We start from the raw sequence: 25,621 nt of genomic DNA on the forward strand, positions 1-25,621 counted from the left end.
CTTCAGGTAGTTTTAGACAGCAATGAGGTCTGCCCAGAGCCTCCTCTTCTCCAGGCTGAACACCCCCAGTTCCCTCAGCCTCTCCTCACAGGGCTGTGCTCCAGCCCCCTCACTATCCTTGGTGCCCTTCCCTGGACACATTTGATCACTTGAACATCTTTTTTAAATTGAGGGGCCCAGAACTGGACACAGTACTCAAGGTGTCTCTTGACCAAAAAATATTATCAGAAATAGCATTGCTTTGGTGGTTACACACAAGCTAGAAACAGGGACTAGAAGCACAATAAACCCATTTTTAACACTGAAGGTATTTCTGATTGTAAACATATAATTAATGAAGAAAAAAACCCCTAATTTTTCAAGATATTTGAGGTGAGCAAACAATTAGCAAACCACTGCAGTTAGTAACATTAACTTTTAGTATTAACTAAAGCAACACACAAGAAAAATCCAAATTAAATTTGAAGAAGTCAAAAAGGGATGCTGAATTTGAGTGTTGATTTTCCTGCCCCATTGAGGCTGATTTTTTTTTTTTTGTACTGCAAAGATGTCTGCACCTAGAAAATGAAATTTATTCACTTCTGTTACATAAAAGTATGGGTTTAAACTGGCAGAGGGGAGATTTAAACTGGATGTCAGGAAGAAATTCTTTCCAGTGAGGGTGGTGAGACACTGGCACAGGTTGCCCAGGGAGGCTGTGGGTGCTCCCTCCCTGGAGGTGTTCAAAGACAGGTTGGATGGGGCCTTGAGTGATCTGTTCTAGTGAGAGGTGTCCCTGCCTATGGCAGGAGGTTGGAATTGAATGATCTTTGACGTCCCTTCCAATCCAAACTGTTCTGTGACTCTACAAAGTCTAGGCCTCGGATCACCTACCTGTGGAGTCTCTTTAGTCTTAATGAGAGGATTCTAGGCATTTTCAACCAGTAAAACTTGTTTAAGCATCCAAGCGTGAGAATTAAAGTATTACAGTGTTATACCTGAATATGACTTAGAAGAGCCTTAAGCAATCAGAATGAACATTAAGACATTGTAATGCATTACACCAAAAAGTGCAAAGTGTGTATCTTAAACTAAGACTGTGGTAATGCAGTGGAATAGACCATAGAATCATAGAATGGTTTAGGTTGGAGGAGACCTCAAAGATCATCCAGTTCCAGCCCCCCGCCACAGGCAGGGACACCTCCCACCAAAACAGGTCACTCAAGATCTCATCCAACCTGGCCTTGAACATCTCCAGGGAGAGAGCAGCCACAACCTCCCTGGGCAACCTGTGTCAGTGTCTTGCCACCCTCACCGCAAACAGCTTCTTCCTAACACCTAGTTTGAATCTCCCCTCTGCCAGAGTAAACCCATTACTCTTCATCTTGTCATTACAAGACCCTGTAAATAGTCCCTCCCCAGCCCTCCTGTAGGCCCCCTTCAGACACTGGAAGGCCACTGCAAGGTCTCCTGGAAACCTTCTCTTCTCCAGGCTGCAGAGCCCCAACTCTCGTAGCCTGTCCTCTTAGCAGAGCTGCTCCAGCCCTCTGAGCATCTTTGTGGCCCCCTCTGGACTCTTTCCAACAGTTCCATGTCCTTCTTGTGCTGGGGGCTCCACAACTACACACAGTACTCCAGATGGGGTCTCACAAGAGCAAAGATGCAGAACCCCCTCCCTTGTCCTGCTGGCAACACTTCTCTTGATGTAGCCCAGATACCCTGAGATGAACAGCTTTATCCTTTCTACTTCTTATGTTCTCCAAATCTCCAATTATTTTTTTTTTACATTTAAAATCAAGATTCTCTCTCTCAATGTCTCTTCACCAAAAGTGATTCTACTGTTACAGTAAGACACGTAGTTCTAAGACTGTAGCCTCCTTTCTGGCCCTCTGGCCTGCTTCAAAGCATTTACAACACATGTAGTCAAGACCCAAAAGGAAGTATACATATTCTAGCAACAAAATCTGAAATTCAGTGTTCCAACCAGAAAGATGCATTCTAGGGAGATGCTCAAGTCTCTTTGTGAGGATGTGACGTTTAGATCAGAACTGAATAAATATACACATGAATTACCACATGATAAACTGTGAGGCGTCATTCTGTGTGTTAGTAGTCACTGCATCATGTCTGAAGTTATAGAAACAGGATTAAGTTTTGCTTCCCCTTTTCTTGCCATTAGGAGCAGTGGTTATTAGCAGTCTGGAGGAACAAGGTGTGGTGTAGTGGCTGTGAGCTTGGTTCCATCTATCCCTAGAGCTCCTCCACAGTTCGTGAAAGTTCAGTTGTATTGCCTCATAAAGTGAAACCTCTTCCTGTTCGTTGGTTTATTGTTGTTGTTTCTTTTGCTATTGTTGTCTTGCTGGTTTTGTTTGTTTTCTTGCTTCACTGTTTTCTGGGGTTTTTTTTGGATGTATCAGAGGGAAAAAATCTCAGATGTGCTGTGCTGATGTTTCACAATATCCTGACTACATCTGTCAGAATGTTCTGACTAGCTCCAGTCACACAGCTTAGAATGTAATCAAATTCAATAATCATGATATTAATCACAATTGCTCTGTACTTTTATAATTCTGGGAACACCATGCTTACATTTCATTCTGGCAAGATGCCATTATCCTACATGTTTAAATAAGCTTGCATTATTTCATTATAAATAGTGACCTACAGGATAATTAACCAAGTCAGATTCGGAGAGGTCACACTGTGGGTGTGCAAGTAATTTGTTACAGCTTTAAATTTACCATAAAATATTTACATTTTCTCTTAACATTTTGTCTGCAAACATGTTTTTGGCTTTGTCTTTTTTTTTTTTCCTTCTTCCATAAATTAATGACTCAGAAATTCCTATGAAAATGAGTTCATCAGAAGCTCTTCCTTACTTGGAGCTGCAGATTCCTAGGCTTTTTGTTGACATTTCTAAAATAAATTACACAGCTCAGTTGCTGATAGCTGCAGCCATTGCTGCAGTCAGAGAGATGGCCTTTAGAAATGCTTTCCAGGTATGGTTTTTAAGAAGCAAACAGATAGACATTGGAAAATCTTGTATGCTGGATGCTCTTTCAGTTTGTTATAGGATTGGCTGTTAACCTTTTTTAGGGTCAGGACATTGCCCTTTCAAGTGCTTTACAGGTATACTACAGATGAATCTCCATAGTCTGGAGCAGTCTTCCCTTTAGTCGACCAACAACTATACACCACTGTCCAGGAAAAGTTGAGCTATTATGATTCACAGAATCACAGAATTAATCAGGTTGGAGAAGACCTTCTAGATCATTGAGTCAAACTTATCACCTTCTAATTAACTAAACCATGACACTAAGTGCCTCATTCAGTCTCCTTTTAAACACCTCCAGGGATAGTCACTCCACTACCTCCCAGTGCAGCCCATTCCAATGCCAATCACTCTTTCTGTGAAGAACTTCTTCCTAACATCCAGCCTAAACCTGCCCTGGTGCAGTTTAAGACTCTGACCTCTTGTTCTGTCCCTGGGTGCCTGGGAGAAGAGACCAACCTCCACCATTGAAGTAAGATGCAGATTACAAGAGGTGCCTGCTTGACCTGCATTACTTTTTGTTTCAAATGTTGTGCCAAGTGCTAGAAAGGTGTCCCAGGACAACAGGAAAGATGCCTGTGTTCTCCTTGGCTTAGCTCGCCTGCTGCATCCAAGTCATCTAAAGAGAGGCATGGGGAGCTTCTGCTGTGGATGGCAAGGCAGATATTACAAAGTCAGCAAGGCCTGGAGGGACAGGTGCTGAGGGCTTCTAAGACACACACACAGAGGCTACTTTCTCTGAGTGCCTGAATAGGGCCAAAGGCAATCCTCAGAACTGGTGGCAAAAAAAAGAGTGTAGTAGTAACTCCAGGAGAATCTGAGCTTTGTTCAAGCCAGGAAACTACTTAAAGAAAAGGACTCATGTTCCATCTATACAGTAGTGAAGGAAAGATTTGTTTTCAAACCTTGTGTTTAGTCAAGCCCATCCAATCAAAATGAGTTTTCCCTACTTAAACCAAACCAAAACAAATCCCTCAGTGTACTTCATTTTTCTGATGTGGCTGCTCAAAGGAAATGGCAAATCTGCCTCTATATCTCTCACAGGTGGACAAACATGTGGAATCCTTTACATTTGGTTCTTTTGCCAGGTGAGGACACAGTTTATTTAGGAGCATTCAGAGGCAGTTGCAGGTAAATTACTTGGGTCAGTGTGCTAGTTTGAGCCTAGCTACAATGTTTTGGTGAGAAGAACTAGATTATAGGCTGTGGAAGGAAAACAAGGCTGATGTCTACCTCACTCATTGGCTTGCTGAAATGTATAAAAACAAGAATCAAAACAGATAAGGCACAAATTCTGCTCCTGGGGAACTGGCTAAGCTGCATCTCTAACCTCACCCCTCTCTGCTGTTTCTTTGAGTAATCCACTTTGCTTCCTAACCCCCCTGACCAAACCTCCATTCTTCCTTGGGACTGGGGTAAGGTTGAGAGGTGTAGAGGGAAGGTGAAGGGGCATTTGGGAGCTCCTCCTGAGGACTCAGGTTTCTGGGAGGGCTCTTGTGTTTCTGTATTACCTTCTACCTCGTATATTTCTGTATATAACTGTATATACTGCAAATATCTGCTTGTATATTCTGCTAAGCTGTAAATAATAATCTTCGTTCAATTTCCAGAGTCTAGTCTGGGTGATTTCCAAAGTGGGGGAGGTGGAGTGGGGAACACCCAAACCATCACAGTCAGGATGAAATTTAGACAACATTCAGGAAGCCTGAGTAGTTCACCTTCATAATTTTAAAGCACACAAAGTTGCTTTTCAACTGAATTATGTCTGGTATTGAAATTGTAGGACAGAGCCAGGCATCCCACCACAAAAGATGTTTTTTTCACAGGTGTTACGAGCATCTAAAGAAAGTGCTGTAGATTTAGCTGTGCATCACATGATTAAACCAGGCAAATTTCTTTAAGCTGTAGCTGATGTAGTACCTGTTTGCAGAAAACTTGCAAACATCTGTTGTGACTCTCACTTTCAGACCTTGCCTTTCACAGTGTCCTGTTGTGTTTTCCTTCTGTACCTTGTATTTGCACATTGCCTCACTTCTTTGATGCCCAGTGAGCGCTCTGTTGGCATCAGAAGTTTACAGAAGTAGTACCAGAAGGGCCAAATAATGGGATTATCTTTTAGTAGAACAAACAGGTCTTCATTTTGCAACGTTGTTTTCAACTGATAGTCAATTGGATTACAGGAGAATTATCTCATTGTACAGTTCTTCCTAAAGTATAACCCCCACCCTCTCTGGGCAGGAATAACAACAGGCACCAGTGCAGGCTGGGGGCTGCCCTGCTGGAAAGCAGTTTTGTGGAGAAAGACTTTGGGGTCCTGGTGCACAGCAAATTCTGCACTGGCCAGCAATGTGCCCTCATGGCAAAGAGAGCTGCATCAGAAAAAGTCTGTCCAGCAGGACTAGGGAGGTTCTTCTCTTCCTGTACTCTGCCCTAGTGAGACCACACCCAGAATACTGTGTCTAGTTTTGAGCTTCCCAGCTCAAGAGAGACAGGGATCTCCTGAAGAGAGTCCAGCAGAGAGACATGAGGATGACTGGGGGGCTTGAGCATCTACCCTATGAAGAGAGACCAAGAGTTCTGGGGCGGTTTAGTCTGGAGAAGAGAAGACTGAGAGGGGATCTATCTGACCAGTGTCTATAAATATCTGAGGGGTAGGTGTCAAGTGGATGAGGCCAATCTAGTCTCAGTGGTGTGCAGCAGTAAGACAAGAAGCAAGAGCCACAAACTGGAACATAGAAGGTTTCACCTCGACATGAGGAGAAACTTCCTTACAGTGAGGGTGACAGAGCCCTGGAACAGGCTGCCTGGAAAGATTGTGGAGTTTCTTTCTCTGGAGACTTTCAAAACCCACCTGGATGCATTCCTGTGTGGACTACCCTAGGGGATCCTGCCTTGGCAGGGAGACTGGACTCGATGATCTCTGGAGGTCCCTTCCAATCTCTAAAGTTCTGCAATAATGCTTGTGCCATTGCTGCTGTCTGATGTGATATTTAGTTCCGTATCCCATATTTGTTGAATACTGTTTATGACTAAGCACCTAATTTCAAACTGTGTTCTGTACCTTTCTTTTTCCTAAAGTGTTTGCAGCTATTCAGAGAATTGTGTGAACAAACCAACACCCTCCCCAACTCTACCTCAAATAATAATAAAAAACAATCATATACCACACACACACACACACACACAAAAAAAGGAATGCAAACAAACATCACCACCCCCAACAAAACAAAACAAACGAAACAAACAAAAAAACCCCAACTTAGAATAGAATCATAGAATCAACCAGGTTGGAAGAGACCTCCAAGATCATCCAAGCCAACCTAGCACCCAGCCCTATCCAGTCAACTAGACCATGGCACTAAGTGCCTCATCCAGGCTTTTCCTGAACACCTCTAGGGATGGCGATTCCACCACCTCCCTGGGCAGCCCATTCCAATGGCAAATCACTCTCTCTGGGAAGAACTTCCTCCCAACATCTAGCCTAGACCTTCCCTGGCACAACTTGAGACTGTGTCCTCTTGTTCCGTTGTTGCTTGCCTGGCAGAAGAGACTGACCTCTGCCTAACTACAGCCTCCCTTCAGGTAGTTTTAGACAGCAATGAGGTCACCCCTGAGCCTCCTCTTCTACAGGCTAAACAACCCCAGCTCCCTCAGCCTCTCTTCACAGGGCTGTGTTCCAGGCCTCTCACCAGGTTCCTCACCCTTCTCTGGACATGTTCCAGTATCTCAACATGTCTCTTGAACTGAGGAGTTTAGAACTGGACACAGAACACTTGACACTTGCCCCCAGAAATTCCCACAAAACCACACAATCCTTCCCAATCTCCAACAACCTGCAAACAAAAAAAAACCACCAAGGCAAACAGTAAAAACTCAGATATCACTGTACCTTTAGTAGAGAGACTGCTACATGCAGCTAATGACCTATAGCTGAGAACAGCGAACAGCCCTTTTTGCTTTTGCTGTAGGACAGATTCTCAAGGCATGTACAGCACTAGTTTCTTCCACTTCCTTTTTTTTTTCCTTCTTCATCTCCTTTCACCTTCAATATAAATACGTTGAGACTTTTTGTATCCTGAGTTTCTCACCTCAGAGGAAGATGGATCAAAGTGGGATTGCAGAAATTGACATAGACAGCGTTGCTAACCTTTTGAGAAACTTCCAATAAAATTACAATTTGGGATGATACCATCAGGAGAGAAATTTATTTCACTCGTCAGGGCTAGTCTAGCAAATGTACATAAAATACAGTTTGCAAAATTCAAGATGATAATTTTGCCTTTGGTCACTAAATTCTAAAACGACTTTAACCTCCACGTATCTCTTTTGACTTCACTACACAGGGCAGGAGTCAGGGCGGATTTAGTCCTGCAGTTTAGAATAAGATATGTACAGTAAGTGAAAGCAAAATGCTCCTCTATGATTTAACATCCTTTGCTCTGTAAATGCGTGCATAGCATGAGCAGCAAAAGCTGAATACCCATCACTGGCCAGAGCTGGGCACGTTTGAAAAGAAACTATCACCACATTTTGCACACTGTTCTCTACACAAACATTTTATCACTTCCAATTAAATTTGAGGGGGAATGAACCCACATGCAAGTGAGGCACTACACAAACACAAGGTACCAGCAGTCTAATTCTTTAGATGGGTTTTCTCAGATGCTGTTCAACAATCTGGTTTCAATGTTCTGAGACATTAATGCTTTCCACAGTTATGTTTTTAAAGCTGCCTGGATGTTACATGCTTCTAGCAATAGACAATTAGAAGATGTAATTTGCTAGAGCTTTAGTTTTCCAGCAAAGACTATAAGGGTTACTGAGGTAAATATATTTTACTTAGTGTAAAGAAGGGTTTCCTGTCCTGTGGTTCAGGATTGCATGGTTTTCACAGGACTAGGTTACTGCTAATCACTGAAATTTTAAAAGACAAAAGGAAGGTTTCAAGTTAAGCAAATGGTGACCTTAGTTGCATCACATTAGTAGCTAAACTCAATGAGGTTGATGCTGCTGGCATACCCTTTACAAGCTGAAGTTTTGCATAACCACAGAAGCTTAGAGGTTGGAAGGGACCTCCAGAGATCACCGAGTTCAAGCCCCCTGCCAAAAGCAGGATCTCCAGGGGTAGTCCCCAGAGCAATGCATCCAGGTAGGTTTATTTCTCTTAGCGGTGGAAGAGGACTGTTAAAAAGGTCATTAACAGAAGCATATTTATGATTTTTTTTAATAAAGAAAAAAAAAAGTACAAAGAAAAGAAAGAGGAACAGGTCAAAACAGATGTGAGAACACTGCATTTATGAGTCACAGAATCACAGAATGTTAGAGGTTGGAAGGGACCTCCAGAGGTCATCATGCCAAATGCAGGATCCCCTAGGGTAATCCACAAGGTGGGCTTTGAATGTCTCCAGAGAAGGACATTCCACAACCTCTCTGGGCAGCCTGTTCCAGGGCTCTGTCACCCTCACTGTAAAGAAATTTCTCCTCATATTGAGTCGAAACCTTCTGTGTTCAAGTTTGTATCCACTGTTACTTGTCTTATTATTGCACACCGCTGAGACTAGATTGGACCCATCCACTTGACACCCACCCCTCAGATATTTATAGACATTGATAGCAATAGAACTAGGGGACACAGTCTCAAGTTGTGCCGGGGTAGGTCTAGGCTGGATGTTAGGAGTAAGTTCTTCACAGAGAGAGTGATTTGCCATTGGAATGGGCTGCCCAGGGAGGTGGTGGAGGCAGCGTCCCTTGAGGTCTTCAAGAAAAGCCTGGATGAGGCACTCGGTGCCATGGTCTAGTTGACTGGGTAGGGCTGGGTGCTAGGTTGGACTGGATGACCTTGAAGGTCTCTTCCAACCTGCTTGATTCTATGATTGATCAGACTCATTTCAGTCTTCTCAGACTAATCAGCCCCAGGGCTCTCTTCCCAGGTAAGATGCTCAAGTCCCCAGTCTTCCTCAAAACCATGCTGTTCTCCAACTGCACTTCATCACTTTGGACTTCCTAGGCACGTGAAGTGCCAGTAATTAATCTAGAATAGTTACTTTTTTAAAATCTTGCACAATTTTTCCTAGCTGCATCACATCGAGTTTCTTTCCTGGCCGCATCCTCGGGTGCTGTGGGATTTAGCTGTGGAGGCATCAATCGCCTCCCTCGGCAGCACGCACTGCCTGCAGGAGCAGCTAGAGGGCTGTATTAGCCCATTTTTAAAGCAACAAGCCATCAATCGACTGACGCATCCACTGCCAACCTGTCCTAACAACTTTTTCCTTCCCGAGTCGGGCAAGCATCCTTATCTCAGCCTGTGTATCAGTATTTAATGGCATCATTTGTGTAAGATACAGAACTTCATGAGCAGCTGCGGGTTTGTTTATATTTTCAAATCTTTAAGGGTAATCAGCATATCCTGCTTCTTAACTAGAGACTCTCTGAACCACATTGTTACTGGTTTAGTATTTAAGTATCTGTTCTCCTGAAATCATAATCAGGTCACATATTACATATGGATTCAGAGAGGAATTCTGCAGTCGTGATTTTTTCCTCCCCTTCTCTTCTAGGTGGCCTGAGACTACATAAACACAACCTCTGCTGAGGACAGGGAAGCCAGAAAGACATAGGAACAACTTCTTGGCCCTGAACAGCTGTGGGAATTCATTACCAGGTCTGATTAAAGTAAGAGGTGAGGGGGGAAAGGGCATGGGAGGGCTTTCTTTTTCTTATACTTTTGAATCAATTAAGTCACTCAGTGATCTGAATTACACTTCCACATGTTTTATATTTGATTACTCTGTGACTGTTCATTGCTAAACTTTGCTTTTGTTTTATGCTTTTCCTGATACTTACTGAAAGCTCTAAACCCAAATAAATGACGGGTTCAGTAAAAGCTCAATCTCGCTTTTGTGCTGCAAAAGCCCATTCAAGGCTTCATAAGCCCCTCAAAATTGATTTTTGGAGCACTGTTATTTTTAATCTGTCCTTTACAAAACTTTAATGCCTTGAGCAAATCCTTCTTGCCTTATTCCCACCACTAGGTACTGACTTCATGGTAAGCAGATAAATGTAAGACAAAAAGTGCAGTTCAGATTGTTCCTCCAGTCCCTAGTAATTCCCTAACTTGCCTATTCTCCCTTTCTCATTATTGAAGAAAGCCTCCTGTGTAAACACTACCTTTTGTGCTCCCATGCACGCAGACTTTTTCCCATCAGTTGCTTGCACTCCCCCACCTGCTGTATCTGACTCATTAGTTCAGCTTCGGCTTTGCTTCACCTATTCATCCTCCAGAGAATTATATTTAAAGCTCAAGGCACTGTTATTATTCTCAAGCATACTTTCTCTTCATATCTACCAGGCCTGTAGGTAATACCCTGCAATATTCCCCAGGCTCAGTGTCTCCAACTTCAACATTTTCTTAGAAGGTTTGGTCTTTAAAAGGAGGTCTATGGCAAAGGGAATCTGCAGACTAACTGTGGCCCAGATAATGTATTAATTCAACCTTCTCATCAGCTTGCTGTTACATTGTCACCTGAACTGCTGCCAGCCATTGCAACCCAATGCAGTGCTTCAGAGCTACTGCGTGTGGGACTGGCTGCAAACCTACATTGACTACATTTGAGTCAGTTCTTTTCGAATGTGACACTCTTTTGAGAGTTTGCTGCCAAGCAGTAATTTACATCCAAAGGAGGGGGGAGAAGGAAATCTAGTAAAGCTGAATGCAGTAAAAATAGTGTTATGACTTTGCACATCTTATATGGCTGAACCTCAAGTACCATATGGCACTGACTACAGGTGTGGTTTGGCGCTCTCGCTGTACTCGGAGCATCTGGGGTCAGACTGCAAGGTGGCAGGAAGCTTAAAACTGCCCACGGTTAGAGGTTCACTCATCTCTGCCTACTTTGAAACAAGCGTTGGAAGCACTATTTTGACAGAAATGTTAGCATCAGATAACCTCTTTATCCCCATTACATTGCCTTCTCTTTATTAACAGTTTCCAGTGAAAGAATCCCAGCTAATGTAGGTAACTAGAAAGAACCAAGGAACTGAAATTATGTCAGGACTAAGTACTAGCAGTTAAGGCTGGCAATAAGGAGCTTGAAGTAGTTACTACTGCCTTCCCCATTATTTATGTTGTGATGGCCCTTAAACAATAATTCAGTGGTGATTATGTTGTCATCTGTCTTCTAATGAAATATTTGTCCCTACCAGCTGGACTTGTATATGTTACATTGTGAAATAGTTCCAGAACAAGCAATATAAAACTCAATCGATAGAATAGAAAACCAGCTTCAATATCTCAAAAAAATGTTCACATAAAATAATCTGGAATAATAATAATAATAATAATAATAATAATAATAATAATAATTATTATTATTATTATTATTATTATTATTATTATTATTATGAGCCTCGTGGTCAGAGAAATTGTCAGGTATCAATTGTAAGGCAGACCTTGGTTTGAATGAAATCGACAGCAAAGCATCCATTGACTTGATTTTACACCTCTAGGAGTCAAAAGGCTATTGGAAAAGAATGTGCAAAGGGAAGGATTAGGACTCCAGCCACAAGTGGCTTATGGGGCTTTGTCTGGCATGTTTTTAAATGCTTAAAAAAGTCTGAAAATGATTCACAGCTACGATTTGCAGCGGGGCAGACATAAGCAGTCCTAATACAACATGCCACCTCAGCTCAGGAAAGCTGTAGGCCTTGTGTGTTAATGTCACAGCAATCCAACAGGCAGGTGACTTCAGCAGTCCTCTGCAAAGAGGATTTGCTGTTACAGCGTTGGCAGGATGTGGAAGTTCAGTTAGGAACAAAGAGAAAGAATGGCACCTAGAGACTAATGAAAAAAAATACTATAAATAAATTGATGAAAGTTATAAACAATTCCATCTCTGAAAATAAAACAATTGGATTGATAAGTTCTGATGTGGAACAAATGTCCTGATTTGCAAGTAGCTTTCCTACACCTACATTCCTGTTCAAGAATGTTTGGTTGTTGGACATTGTAAGCAGCTGCATGAAGAATGGGCTTTCTCCTTGGATTTATGGGCTCTTTTCTCAGCAAGTGGTTGAATTTAGAAACTTTTGTTTTGGTTAAGACTTTTAGATCTTTCTTTTTCACTTTGGGTGATAGTCTTCCGGAGATGAGTCAAAACACTGGCAAGGGGAGTGTTTAGTGACAATATTTGGAACTTTGGATGAATGCTTTTCCAGCTGTCTTGTTATTTCTGAACTGTCAGAGGAGGTGGTTTTTTTTTTTACATTTTTAACACTTAAAACATGATTTCAGTTTCACTGTAATAGTAAACACCCCACAAAAGCTGTGTTTTATAACAGCAAATGTAGCTATTAATGCAGAGATTTCCAATGTGTTGCTTTTATATGCCAAACAATACTGAGCGTATGTGTGTATGTGTATACATATATTCAGGACATTAATGCATGAATGGTTTTGTTAATAGCGGCCTGGATTTCAGTCTTATTTTTGCTTGCCTTGCTCTGCTGTGAATGTTGTAGCTATTCCTAGCCGAAACTTGTACGTGACAGGAGAATAATGCTACCTGTGCATTAGACATGCAGGTCCTTCTATGCAAAGCATACAATGTGCCAGAATGGTGTCAAAATTACCAGTGAAGGAGCAATCACCCCTCTGTAGTACCCTGTTCACTGAAGTGTTTGGAAGGCCAACTGGTTTCATTCCATACCATGCATTCCTAGAGCTGAAGCTATCTGGAATCATCAATGCTATCACTAATTTGGCACTTTCTAATTGTCTTGAAATCTGGTCTTTGACTTTGGTTCTCCAATGATACCCTTGTACACAGAGCAGATTATAGATTTTGTGGCCATGTAACAGTGCGTGACTTTTCACATTAAATGATCAAAACACAAACAGTTGTGACTTAATCAGCTGCAATATGACAGCACTCCATCTTCATGGAGAGATCCAGTGCTCTGGACAGGTTTTTGGTAGAAGTGCAAATCCGGTTGTTAAGATAAAAACAGCAGGAGAGGAAAATAAACCCAGAAATAATAGAATAAAACTTCCACTTGGGCTCTGTGGATGTCACATTCTCTGTGCATCCTGGCATATGCTCAGCTTTTAAATAAGTGTTTCTGAAGTACCTTACAACAGTTTAGCTCCATCTGCCATCCAGTTTTAGCTATAAAAGTGGCCAGCCTCATCATCTTCCGTCTCTTGAGGCAAGGCAAACTCCTTTAGGCAAAATTTATTGTGTGGAGAAGCAAATTCCTTAAGGCAAATGGGCCAAACATCTTGTTGAAAAATTTGCAAGTAAATTATAGATTGATTTATTAAAAAAAGGGGGAAAAAAACCCAGAAAACTAACCAACAACAACAAAAAAATCAACCCCCACAACCGAACGTGTTAAAACATAAGAACACCTGAATCAAATTTTCTGCTTATGAAACCAAGGAACTCTGGCAACTGACGCTATTTTAGGCTAATTGCATTTTGTTGGGTTTCGGGGGAGCGCTACATAGTAGCAACTGTGGGAAAACCACTAAATAGTTCTCTGTTGGAACCATCTGTCACGAATATGGGACATATGTTCGCTTTGTTTATTCAGGCTCCAAGTGGAAGCCGATACACTCAGCCCGGCCCCGGCCGGAGGATGGCCCGAGCCGCACACCGCGGGCGCCGGTTCCCCCGGCCGGCCGACCGCGGCCTGCGCTGGGCTGCGCGTCCTCCGCGGAGCTTTGAAAGCGTGCGGCCAGCCCCACAGAAGACGGCGGGGCAAAGGCGAGATGTCCACCTTCGGAGTCGCAGCGGGATGCGCCGGGCTGCCCCCGCGGGTGGCGGTGGCGGCCGGACCGACAGGGGGAGGCCGCGGCCGCCGCTGAGTCCCTGTGGAGGGTGGGGGGCGGGTGAGGAGCGAGGTCATCCCCGCCGGGCAGCGGCACCCGCCCCGCCGGCTCTCCCGCAGCTCGCTCAGCTAGCGGCGGCTTCCGCTCGATAAAGCTCTGGCCGCTCCAAATGAGCCCCTGGCGCCGCGTCCGGGGTGCTCCCGGAGCCGCTGCCGCTCCGCTCCGCTCGGCGGGACCTGAGCATCAGCTCTCACTGGGGTTCCCCGCCTCCCGCTAAGCTTCCTTCGCCCCCGCCCGTCCCAATTTCCCCTGCCAAACTTTCCCAGACGCTGCCGGCAGCGCCGCACCTGCCCCCGCCGCGCCCCGACACGGAGGCGGAGGAGGCAGGAGCACCGCGCAAGCTGCGCAGCCCTCCGCGCATCGCCTCCCCGCCCCGGAGCTAAAGAATAAATAAAGTTGCGGACGGAGGGCTGGAAGAGGCGTGTTGCCCCCGGAGAGGCTCGGGCAGCGGCAGAGAGGGACTGCAAGTGGCTGCGCGGCTGTCGGCGGCTCGCCCCGGCTGCGGGGTCGGGGGCGGGCGGGACCCGCGGATCTCGTGTGTTGTCCCCCACCCCCCTCCCCCCCGCCGTGTGTGCTTTCGGTCCCTCCCTGGGAACAGGCGCTGCCCACCCAAGGAGGCGACCGGCGCTCCTGCCCCGCTGCCGCTTGCTCACTCGCACACACATATGCCCGTGCGTGCGCCTCTTGTTGCCTCACTGAAGCCGGTGCTTGCGTTTTTAGGTTGCTCAGACCTGAAATCCAAGGGAAAAAGCTCAGCGTTTGCGTCGCTGCTCCTGCCGCTGCTGGTGGTAGCGGTGGAGAGAGGGTTTTGAGTTGGGCTTCTTTTTGTTGTTTGTTTTTATTTCTTTTTCCTGGAATTCAATGGATGTGAACTTGGAGTCTTTAGACCTCGACAGTTTTGGAATATCTACGTGCTGATGCTCTTTGTTGTGGCACATCATCTCGTTTGGGGAAATCATCCGAAGACAGCAAGATGTTTCTCGTTATCTTGTACTTCGCTTTGCCCTTAGTGGGTAAGTTGCTGGCATCTGGTTTCTGTCTGTACATCGGTTCGGAAAGCAAAGCATAGGGTTTGTAGGATCGGATGCCTGACGGCTGTCAGTCTATTGTTTAGGTAGAGCAGTGAAGTTTGCGGTAGTTTTTACGGCACTGCCTCACATCAGTTACCCCAGTCCACATTTAAAGCTCTGGGAGATTACAGACTTTGATACTTCTACGCGTATCCTCTTTTTAAAGTGGTTTCTCACAAGTTGCAGGGAAACTTTTCATTTTATTAAAATAAGGCTGCTTGGGAAGGTTTGGGGAGAGGCTGACAAGAAGCAGCTGAAGGATTACATCTTCACCTGAACCTGGCATCCTGCCCGACTGCAAGTGGTTTGCAGTCCAAACTGATTTCCTTTCCACAGGAGATGTTTGCGTTTCCATCTGCATGTGTCTGAGGAAGCGTGACAAGTGGGCACGATGGAGAGGAGAGAGTTAATCTCATTTGCTTTGTTCTCCTGCAAAAGCATCATACGTGGAGAGAAATGGGGGGGGGGGGGGGGGGGGGGGGGAGAGAGAGAGAGAGAGAGAGAAAAGTAATAAATTTTACCTCTATACATGTAGAACATGGGGAAAAAAAATGTGCACAGCCTTTAAAAAGTGACTGACAAAAGAAGAGGCTAGTACCCATCAGTGAGGATACTTACCTCTGAGTGGATTGTTTGTGGATGTAATTGAAATCACACCAAAGCTCTTCTGGAAAGTGGGGCCGAATATTTAACCCCTCAGTTAAACGCTAGAACGGAAAGGTTATTTGTTCACCAAAGTGGATCCGAGGAATAATGAATCCTTGTTTTGTCACGCATGTTAACCCTTGTGGTTTTCCTTCCTTTTTTTGTGTTTTCTCGTAAATCAACCAGCAGGGTTAACATGTTCTGTTTTCTTGGACTCCCCCAAAAGTGGAGCTAAGACCGTGAAAACCTGGTGTGCTTTTTTTTCCCTAAGGTGTTAGCTCGAAGCCCAGAGGTTTGCAAGGTGCTGCCTGTTGGGGAAGCACAAGGATGTGCCTTGTGCTTCTCAGATGGCTGCTTTGGAGTTGTAGTTAAACCAGCCTCATCTCTTAACGAGAGTTTGTTGGTTTGTGTCTCCTCTCTCTAGATGTACTTCTGTCCGCAGAAGTGAGCGGGCTGCCTGGAGGGGACCGCCTCGACTGCGTGAAAGCCAGCGATCAGTGTCTCAAGGAGCAGAGCTGTAGTACTAAATACAGGACACTGAGGCAGTGTGTAGCCGGCAAAGAGAGCAACTTCAGCCGGGCGACGGGCCTGGAGGCAAAGGACGAATGCAGAAGCGCCATGGAAGCTCTCAAGCAGAAATCTCTGTACAACTGCCGCTGTAAGAGGGGCATGAAGAAGGAGAAAAACTGCCTGCGCATTTACTGGAGCATGTACCAGAGCTTACAGGGTACGTTGCAAACCACAGAAATGTTACACCTCCCCTAGTGCAGTGTGCGATTTTGCAGCCCCTTCCATCTGCAGCTAGCTGCTGCCACTGAGGCTAAACCGAGGGTCTGACCCCGTAATTCACATTATGCTCTTCAGCTGCAAACTGAGGACCTTTCATCCGACTCAAGAACAGCTGCTGCTCCGTCTCCTGTTGTTGGGAAATCCACAATAAGGGTTTTCTCCAGGGGACCCAGCTGACCTTTCTAAACCAGAGTAAAAGATAAGGGCACTAGCAAGTGCAAGAGCTACAAAAACAGTCATTTGGAGACCTTTTCCTAATAATATTTTAACTCCTTAATTAGGACTCACCTAACAAGATCACAGGACACAATTTCTTAACTCTTTGCTGAAAGTTATATATATTATGAAGAGGAGCATTACTTTAAAGGGAAAGTTTATTTCTGTCTGTGCTGTATTTACTAGTAATATCTCCATGTGCTCAGGCAGAAAAAAAGTTGTGCTTCCTAGAGCTTGTAGAAGTGCCAGTTAGAAGGGAGATGACAGTGATTGACTCGAGACTTCTGTTCTTGATGCCACTGGCAAGTTTCCCTTAGTGTACTGAGAACAGGTAGATCCTTATATATAATTTTTGGTTCTGTTTTGCTCTGGCCCTGAGGTTGAAGATGCAGCCTTTTACATTAGTGTTGTCTCAATTTAACTCTTTTCTGTTGCTGCTTCTGCAAAAAGGGAAGTCAAGTTCTGTTTGCTTACTTGGGCATCAAATGGAACATTTTAATACATTTTTATCCTTAATTTTTAATAAATTACACTACTTGGATATTTTTTGCACTGCAAAACATGTGTGTTCCTGTTAAATGTTGTATGCTAAAGGTATTAGTTTTCAGCTGTTACCTGGGCTGCCTCTCTGAAAAAGAGCTCTGCTGTTGGAGTAAGGAGGAATGTCCTTGCTACAGCTTCTCTCCCGCTGGCATGAGATGGGACAGTCCCTGTGATGCCACAGACTGTCTGCAAATGACGACCTTATCCATGGAGGAGAGGGAGGACAGCTCTAGGGATGGCAATAAACAACTAGTTTCTTCCAGGTGTTTTTGTAGATAATGCTTTGAGGAGAAATAGCCACTTAGACAGATAAAAGTGGAGTGCCATTTACTGGTATAGAATAACTTAATTTCCAAGTAAAACTACACAACAAAATCTTCCCTGAATTCTTGTATAAGGGGAAAAAAACCAACAACCAAACAAATTTTTTTTTTGTCTTTAGGAAATGACTTGCTTGAAGATTCCCCTTATGAGCCAGTTAACAGCAGGCTATCAGACATATTCAGGCTAGCACCAATGGTATCAGGTAAGCAGACTTAAAATTCTTTAACCAAAACACAACTGCGATCTGCTGCTTTGTACTTGGAATTATGGAGTTTCAAGAAATAATCCAAAAGAAACGTTAATGCAATTCTGGGTTTAGGAAGCTCATACTAGAATTGCACGAAAGGAAGTATAAATTGGTTTTGAAATAGTAACTGTGATGAAAAGAGTGCTTGGCAGGGTGGCAATTTGTATTCTTTTTTTGAGTCATTCTTGACAATAAATGCTAAATTTTCCTGTAGGTGGCAATCTGATTCCCTGCGTTCCTAATTTACAAGTGGTTTCCTTTTTGGGAATATGGTCAGTGCAAGTTACCTTCCATTGACATTAAAGGAGATCAGAAGATAAATCTTTCAAATGTTTGCACAAAGAAACACTTTATAGTTTTATACTTTTTTGTTTAAAAAAGAAATTTCAGAATTAAGGCCTGGCCTTTTTTTTTTTTTCCTGGAACTGCTGAGTGTTTAAAACAGCCTCTTCACAACTTTCTTCCTTTTCCTAGTTTGAATGGTTTGGGTTTTTTTTTTGGTTGTTGTTGCTGTGAATATTGTTTTGTTGCTATGAGACTGTTTATCAGAACTTGTTAGTTGTAATTTGAGTGTGTTGCTCCGTAATTAAACTATGCTGTTTGGGTTTTTTTATCCTAAAATGTAATAATTTTGGATTGTATTTATTGATGCTGATTTTTTTTATTTTTTTTGCATCCACAAAGGTTACAAGCTAGAATTAACTTTCTTTTTTCTTTGAGTTTCACAAATTCTTCTGAGAATGCAGTCTGTACTTGGGACTTTTATTTGTGTAGTTACACAAAACGGCCTGAATGTGCACAGTGTAATGTGTGGGGCTGACAGGGTGGAAGCTGTAGTTAACTGGCGTGCTATGGATAAGCATTAGGAGAGAGCCCTTTAAAAGAAGGAAGAAAAGACCACAGAGAGTGGCTAGACCAATTTTCAGACCTACTTACACTTCTTAGGACCCTAAGCCTCATTAAAAGCCAGGGGACTTGGGTTGTTAAGTATTTAATGGTACAGATTTTCAAAGGCATATAGACACATAAAATGTGGATAACTGCCCATTGGGATTTTCTGAAAGGACTAAGTGATTTAAATAGGCTTTAGGTGCCCAGGCAGTTTTAAAAATTCCAAGTGCTTAATGCATCTTTAGGTATCTTAATGCCTTTGAAAATTGGCCCTTTAGCCACTTTTGAAAAGGTGACTTCAAATCCAAATCCCATACTGACTAAATCATTATCCTAGTTTGGTGAACGAGGCTGTTGGAGAAATACTGGAGAGCAGAGATTAATTTCAGAGGAATCTTTGTGTATTTATTTTTAAATTGGTTTAACCCCTCATCTTAGTACAAAACCAAAAATCATCACAGAGGAGTTTCAGACTGTCTTCTTACCTTATGGTCAGCCTGCTGAGGGTTTAATTCTAACCTGTCTCAGCAGTTTAATGCTCTCTGTAGAAGTACCCAATGTATACTCTACCTTTTTGGTTGGGTTTTTTTTTTGTGAATCTCCATTTACTTGCAGAGTGATTACATTAGGTATTATTTCTGCCCCGCCCCTGCCTATTCTGTGCAGCAGTGGAATAACACAGAGTTGCCAACAGGTGATATTCATCCTACCACAGTCCCTTAAGATGCTTACGAACTGGCTGGGTTACTGATGCACCCAGAATTGCTGTTAACTTTATCAGAAGTTTCAGGTTTACAAGCACTGGAGGCTTAGAGTCACACAGCAAATAAAAGTTGTAATACAGTGGAAAGCCACTAGGATTTGGAAGTATTGTCATCTGAAAGAAAAAGATTAGCAAAAGCATTTACCTTATTGTCATGGTTACTACTGTATGTTATGTTCTTTAAAGCTACCTATCTTTAAAGAGATTTTGTTTTTTGGCAGGGCTCTGCAAATACCCCAACCAGCAGAATTTGGTCAGGTTTTTCTTTTTATAGCTTGATTAAAATGAAACAACTCCACGCTCCCATACACACTGTACAAGCAGTGCTGGCAAGAGTTTCATAACTGCTAATATGGCCATTGTGTTTTATAGATATTGTTGCAGCGTTCACTCCCACTAAAGTTAGTTGGGTGTAATTAAAAGCCTCTATTAACCCTTTCATCTCACAAAGTCCATTTTGTGGTACTGTATGACTTGGGGAAAAACATACTTGATCTGTATCACAAGGCCTATGAGGAGAGGCTGAGGGAGCTGGGATTGTTTATTGTGGAGAAATGGAGGCTCAAGGGTGACCTCATTGCTCTCTACAACTACCTCAAGGGAGGCTGTAGCCAGGTGGGGATTGGTCTCTTCTCCCAGGAAACCAGCAATAGAACAAGGGGACACAGCCTCAAGTTGTGCTGGGGGAGTGTCATGGAGGGGATTTCTCTTATTCCTCCCCTGTTAGGGGGAGGTGAGAAATTAATTTGAGATGGTATTAATTTTTTATAAAATTATTTATTAAAATGAATATTTACAAATTTGTACCACCCCCAACCACTATGTAATTTAGGTTCGTTGTGCAAGATTATGAAAACAGTTGGGATATATTTACAGGGATTGGGTTATTAAATGGAAATACCAAATTATCAACAACTATAGACAGAGAGAAAGATTCCCTTAGGCTTAATGCCTCTTAACAACTATACTGTCTGCCCAGCAAGGGCTGAAGCTGTGTCTGCTCTTAAGACAGAGGTAACTTATATTACAAAGGGATTAAAGTTTGCTTAAATGTGTTGCTGTTAAGTATTAATCATTAATCACCCTCCCAGGATTGTGTCACAGCGTGTGCCCAGTATTCGGGTCTTGGTGAAGTTGGAAGCTGTCCCGGCTTGCAGGGGAATGCTAAGGTGTTCCCAGTCTCTGGGATAAACAGATTTATCTAACCTTCTCTCCTGGAGTGAAGTGGTCTCTGCCTTGGTGCTGTTGCTTCTTCCAGATGCCATGTCCAGGGATGATCAGCTGGCAGGATTTCCAGGTGCAGGAGGAGGATTTGTCCGTGCAGCTTTTAGCTTCTGACAGTCAGTCTCACAGCTAGCAGGCTGTGTTTGTAGGTTAGCAGACAGTCTGAAAGGTCTGCTGGGCCTAGAATTTTCCAGGCTTGCAGGACAGCTGGCAAGCAGGGTCTATGCCGGGCTGAAGGGAGACTTGAGCTCCATAGATAAATGCAAGGCAGCAAGCCAGTATGTACAGCTGCTCTAGGCTTAAGCAGGGGGTTCTAGGCTCCCCATATATGTACTAAATTCAGGCATGCATGTGCTCTGCTTCTCAAAGGGTTTGCAGACAGGATAACTGCACCTTGAGATCAATGCAAGAGGTCTGAGCCTCAGTATTGTTTGCAAGAGAGTAAGTAAGGGCCTGACTCTGTGTCTAGGCCATGCAAGCAGGTCTGTGCTGCTATGTGGATCAGAGAGCTGAGCTTGAACCTCTAAGTCTGAACCTCTGAACACGTAGTGCTCCTTTGCACCCCTCTTTATAGACTCTGAGCCAAGATTCGTGGCTCATTTGGTCATCTAAAGTGACCAATCAGGCTGGCAGTAAGCCAAACCTTACCTTAATAGGCAGTAGATGTTTGCCTCGGCCCTCCCAATTAGGGGATCACCTGGGCGGACCCCAGGGGTACACGGACTGGGGGTGTGTGTGTGGTACACAACCTGTTTACTGCCATAGGTCCCTGGCAGAAAAACATGTCCTGGCATGTAGAGGCATAGAGAAGCCTCAGTTTTGGGGCTGCTGCCCCTCCACCACAGGGAGGTTTAGGCTGGATGTTAGGAGGAAGTTCTTGACAGAGAGAGTGATTTGCCATTGGAATGGGCTGCCCAGGGAGGTGGTGGAGTTGCTGTCCCTGGAGGTGTTCAAGAAAAGACTGAATGAGGCACTCGGTGCCATGGTCTAGTTGATTGGCTAGGGCTGGGTGCTAGGTTGGACTGGATGATCTTGGAGATCTCTTCCAACCTGCTTGATTCTATGATTTTACCAGTTGGTTGTTTTTCTTTTTAATTTACTTTTGAGGGAGTATAAAAAAATCACAACAGTTGTCTTTTATGGTGCAGAGAAGAGTGAAACATAGGCTAAGATGACTGTTCCCTGTGCTGTATGTCTTTTGTAGTGTATACAAGTGTAAGAAATGGAGAGTGGTTTTTAAATGCAATTAAAGGTGATGTAGTTCTGTACTGAAATGTGTTCAAAATGGTATCCTCTATGGAAGCAGGATGGTATTTTCTCATTAATCATTTAGCCATCAATATGTTAAAGCCAAAATCAGCAGTGCATCACTAAACCTGTTCCTTAGTTTGTAGTTTTCTGTCTGATTTCCATTACATTAATAAAACAATTAATGCAGCTGTGTTACTGAAGTGACTCTATATGTTTTTAAGTGGTTTATGTGATGCTTGGACTAGTGGTGTAGTTAGTCTAGAGGTAGGAGGGTGAGCTAAGTGTTCTATGTGAAATTTAAAACAATATTCAACAACACAGAAAAGAAAAATCTAAGGCCACAAAGTTATTAATCATAATGCTAGCAGTTAAGCCCAAGATATCCTATATTTAGATAATCAAAATCATCAATTTTGCCTTTGAATCATTACTAAATTTGCAAGGAAAGTGTAATTTGTACAAAATAAATCGATGGCTAATACAGGAGTAAAAGGTCAGTGTTTGATTTACTTGTGGTGACATATTCTGAGTATTTAAGGCCTGATCTTTCAGTCTATACTTTAAGATCATAGTTAAGCTCCTTCAATAAAGGTAGTCCTTCTGACACCTCCCGTGGCCAAGTCCAGGGCTGCGAGTCTCTCTGGCTGAATGGTAGGGCTGGCTGTCTTATTTTTTGTTTTGAGCATTTCTAGGTCTGACTTCTTTAGAACCACTGTGTCTGATGTGGTGCTTGTGCCTCAGGGGTGTGAATTTCTAGATGGTAGGCAGCTCTTCGAATTACTGAAAACTTGGGTGCGTGTGCTAGAGGGTAACAGATTTGGGTTAGTTATGACGTGAAGCTTTTGCTTAAACAGACACTTTTGCATAAACCCTAGCAACTTTTGAGAGGTGAAAACATTTTAAGGCCTGTCACAACTACAGGAAATGGAAAAATCTCTTCATTGGATGTCAGAGGTGAGTTTCACATGAAATTAAGGATAGATGCTTGAACTTGCCACTTGTTAAAGTGATCTACAGCTCTTTGCTATCTAGGGAGCAGTTTGCCTCTTGAATTTCTATTGTGTTTGACATTGAGCCTCAGCACTGGAAGATATCTTACTATTTTGGTATCAGTTGCTGCTGCACAATAGTTGTTGTCTCTGTAGCACGTTGTAAGAAAACATCTTACATAAAAACTGTACCTGTAGAAATACAAAGGAAATGTTTCTGAAATGTCTCATTCATTTCAAATCCAAATGGAGAGCCACTAAAGCTGAAAAAATGCCTTAAGATATACCTGTGAAGCAGTGTAAACAGAACACTTGATGTTAAAAAGAGTTTGCTATTTAGATCAATGTATTTGGAATGACATAGAATTCTCCTCCCATAGCTTCACTCTTAAGTTGCCTAGTTAATAATGGGCTGCTTATCCCATTGTTCATCTGTGTGTGTCTTCTGCCTTTATGTCTGCTGTCTTCAGAAATAGAGCAGGCTATGTAAATCAGAATAGTTCATAAAACATGTAGGTAATCTGTGGAGAACTGTTTGGTTGCATGTTGCTAGAATTGGTCCTGTTTCTGATTGCTGAAATATAGGATGGATAGTGATTTTTTCATCAATGTTTCCTTTTAGTGTAGTAAGCTATTTTTACTATGTGCCTTTCATATCATTAACAAGTGAAAGAAAGAAGCTGACTCATATGGTTGTAGGTCAGAGGGAGTGTTTCCTGATCCTGCTGCTCTCATGAGAGGCTGCTTACTCTTTGAAAACTCTGGAAATCTCCTTTGCAGGAGGTATCTGAAAGTTTATATTTAGGAAAAAAATATGTTTCATATTTGATATGGTAAATTTGTTAATTAAACCCAGATATTCAGTAGACAGCATAGGCCATAAAGCTTCCTTCTGGAGTGTGACATTAGAACATGGGTAGCCCAGCACATGAAGTTTGGCACGTTTGATTTGCATCCTGACTAAGCTGTAAGTACAAATGTGAATGGCCATGGTCAATAAGATGGCCTTCAACTGTATGTGAAAAGTTGGGACTAGTAGGAAGAAGCTTTCCGTGGCAGGAGTGGTCAGGCATTGGAATGAGTTTCCCAGGGACATGGTTGGGTCACCTACCCTGGATGTGTTTAAGGGTGTTTTGGATGTGGTGCCTGGGGATATGGTTTAAGGTGAGTCTTGTAAGGTAGGGTTATAGGTTGGACTTGGTGATCCTGAGGGGCATTCACAGAACTGCAGAAACATCCAAGTTGGAAAAGTTGTCAAGACTGGAATTCTCAGGAGGCAATGTGTGCTGGTGGTTGGTTGGTTTTGTGTACGCCCTTTAATGAATCCCTATGTTCATAAGGAGAGTAGGTTTGTTAGTAGCTTTCCCTTCTTCCTCTAAGATTTTTCCAAGTTGAGCATTATGCATCAGGGGTGTTCACAGATCTGAAAGTTGATGCTGGGAAAGAGTGAAGTCCTTCCTTTTGAGATGTGACTGAATTTTATAAGGAGCTCCGTCTCTTTCCCTAGGATAAAACCTGCTCTGAGGATTGATGACAGCTACCTCGCCCCTCCCTGTTATTTTATCCTTCCCAGGGATGGGGTAGACACATCACAGTGAACGGACTGCAAATGTTTCCTTTGGAAAAGCTGCTGTTGGCAAAGGGGGTGGGGAGAAGGTCAGGATTGTTCAATATAGCTTCTCAGGACTCAGAGAAACAGAGCTTTTTTGGCTGAGCATTTAAGATCCTTTAGGATTTCTCTCTCTTTCTGCTATCTCTGGGGAATAACTTTTCTTCTGTAGAATCCATATATATAAAATTATAAGGACAATAAGTTATATCTCTGTCCAGGTCAACAGATTCACTGCTTTTTCCTTGTGGGGTTTGTGGCATGTGAATTAGTGGCCTCTCTCATTAATTAAATACTGTATGGTGTCCCTGATTCCTACTGCCTGAGGCCTCTAACCCTGATTCTACTCCTAAATCTGTGTCTTTTTTCAAATGATACATATTTTTCTAAATTAACACTACATCTCTTTCTGACTTGTCTGTGAGAATATTTGAGATGCCAGATTCCTACAATTCACAAGATGCTGAGTGTGGCTTTCTCTTGACTGTTTACTCTGCTCTTGCCTCCCATGTTGTGGCAGTTTAACATGAAGGATCTAATTTTTTACTACTTCGCTTGCACATTCACCCAATTTCATAAACAATAAACCATATCTTATTGATAGGAGCCTTGCAATCTGATTCTGTTCCCTCTCAAGTGAGCATAGCACATCAAAATAATGTTATTTGATTATGACGTATCCTAGTGTCTTTTTAGTCCTGGTCTTCTGATGTGAGATTCTGAGCCTTTTAATAACAGAAAAGTAAAACCATGTTGATGTAGCCTTCACTAAATTGTCACACACAGCTGTTTTTTCCATTGGAACTAGCACATTAAACCAGTAACCTCTGGACCAATATATAGGATTGATTTGTACAATAGCAAATCCAGGTTAACGTCTTCCCTCAGTGAGAATTTGTGGCCCTCTGCCTGTTGCAAGAACAAAACTTCTAAGCATTCATCTAATTTTAGATGCATTGAACAAAATTAAAATGATTTGACAAAAATAAGCCTAATAATGAGCAAATGCAATGTTTGTGTTCTTTGACATTTCTGTCTGCAGATTTCCTTTGCAGCGACAACTAAGCTGGCTTCCAGTCAGATAACAAGTTTTTGAGGGTGCAGAGATACCAGTTGCTGATTTCCACTCCTGCATTTTCAT

At 43.0% G+C, this 25,621-nt stretch overlaps 1 protein-coding gene across 2 annotated transcripts in view; it reads left to right on the forward strand.

Moving 5' to 3' along the window:
- The first annotated feature begins 13,636 nt into the window (after positions 1–13,636).
- GFRA1 (GDNF family receptor alpha 1) overlaps positions 13,637–25,621 on the forward strand; it is a 191,048-nt gene continuing 179,063 nt past the window's right edge. The window contains exons 1-3 of one of the 2 annotated variants that reach the window (XM_064144309.1): positions 13,637–14,932; positions 16,059–16,361; positions 17,625–17,708. In XM_064144309.1, coding sequence (XP_064000379.1) covers positions 14,893–14,932; positions 16,059–16,361; positions 17,625–17,708 — 427 coding nt within the window. In that variant the 5' untranslated portion in view covers positions 13,637–14,892. Of the gene's footprint in view, positions 14,933–15,266; positions 15,395–16,058; positions 16,362–17,624; positions 17,709–25,621 lie in introns of those variants that run through there. The other variant, XM_064144308.1, reaches the window with a different exon arrangement.

The sequence above is a fragment of the Pogoniulus pusillus genome, chromosome 6 (genome assembly GCF_015220805.1).
Source record: "Pogoniulus pusillus isolate bPogPus1 chromosome 6, bPogPus1.pri, whole genome shotgun sequence".
In the NCBI taxonomy this organism is placed as follows: domain Eukaryota; kingdom Metazoa; phylum Chordata; class Aves; order Piciformes; family Lybiidae; genus Pogoniulus; species Pogoniulus pusillus.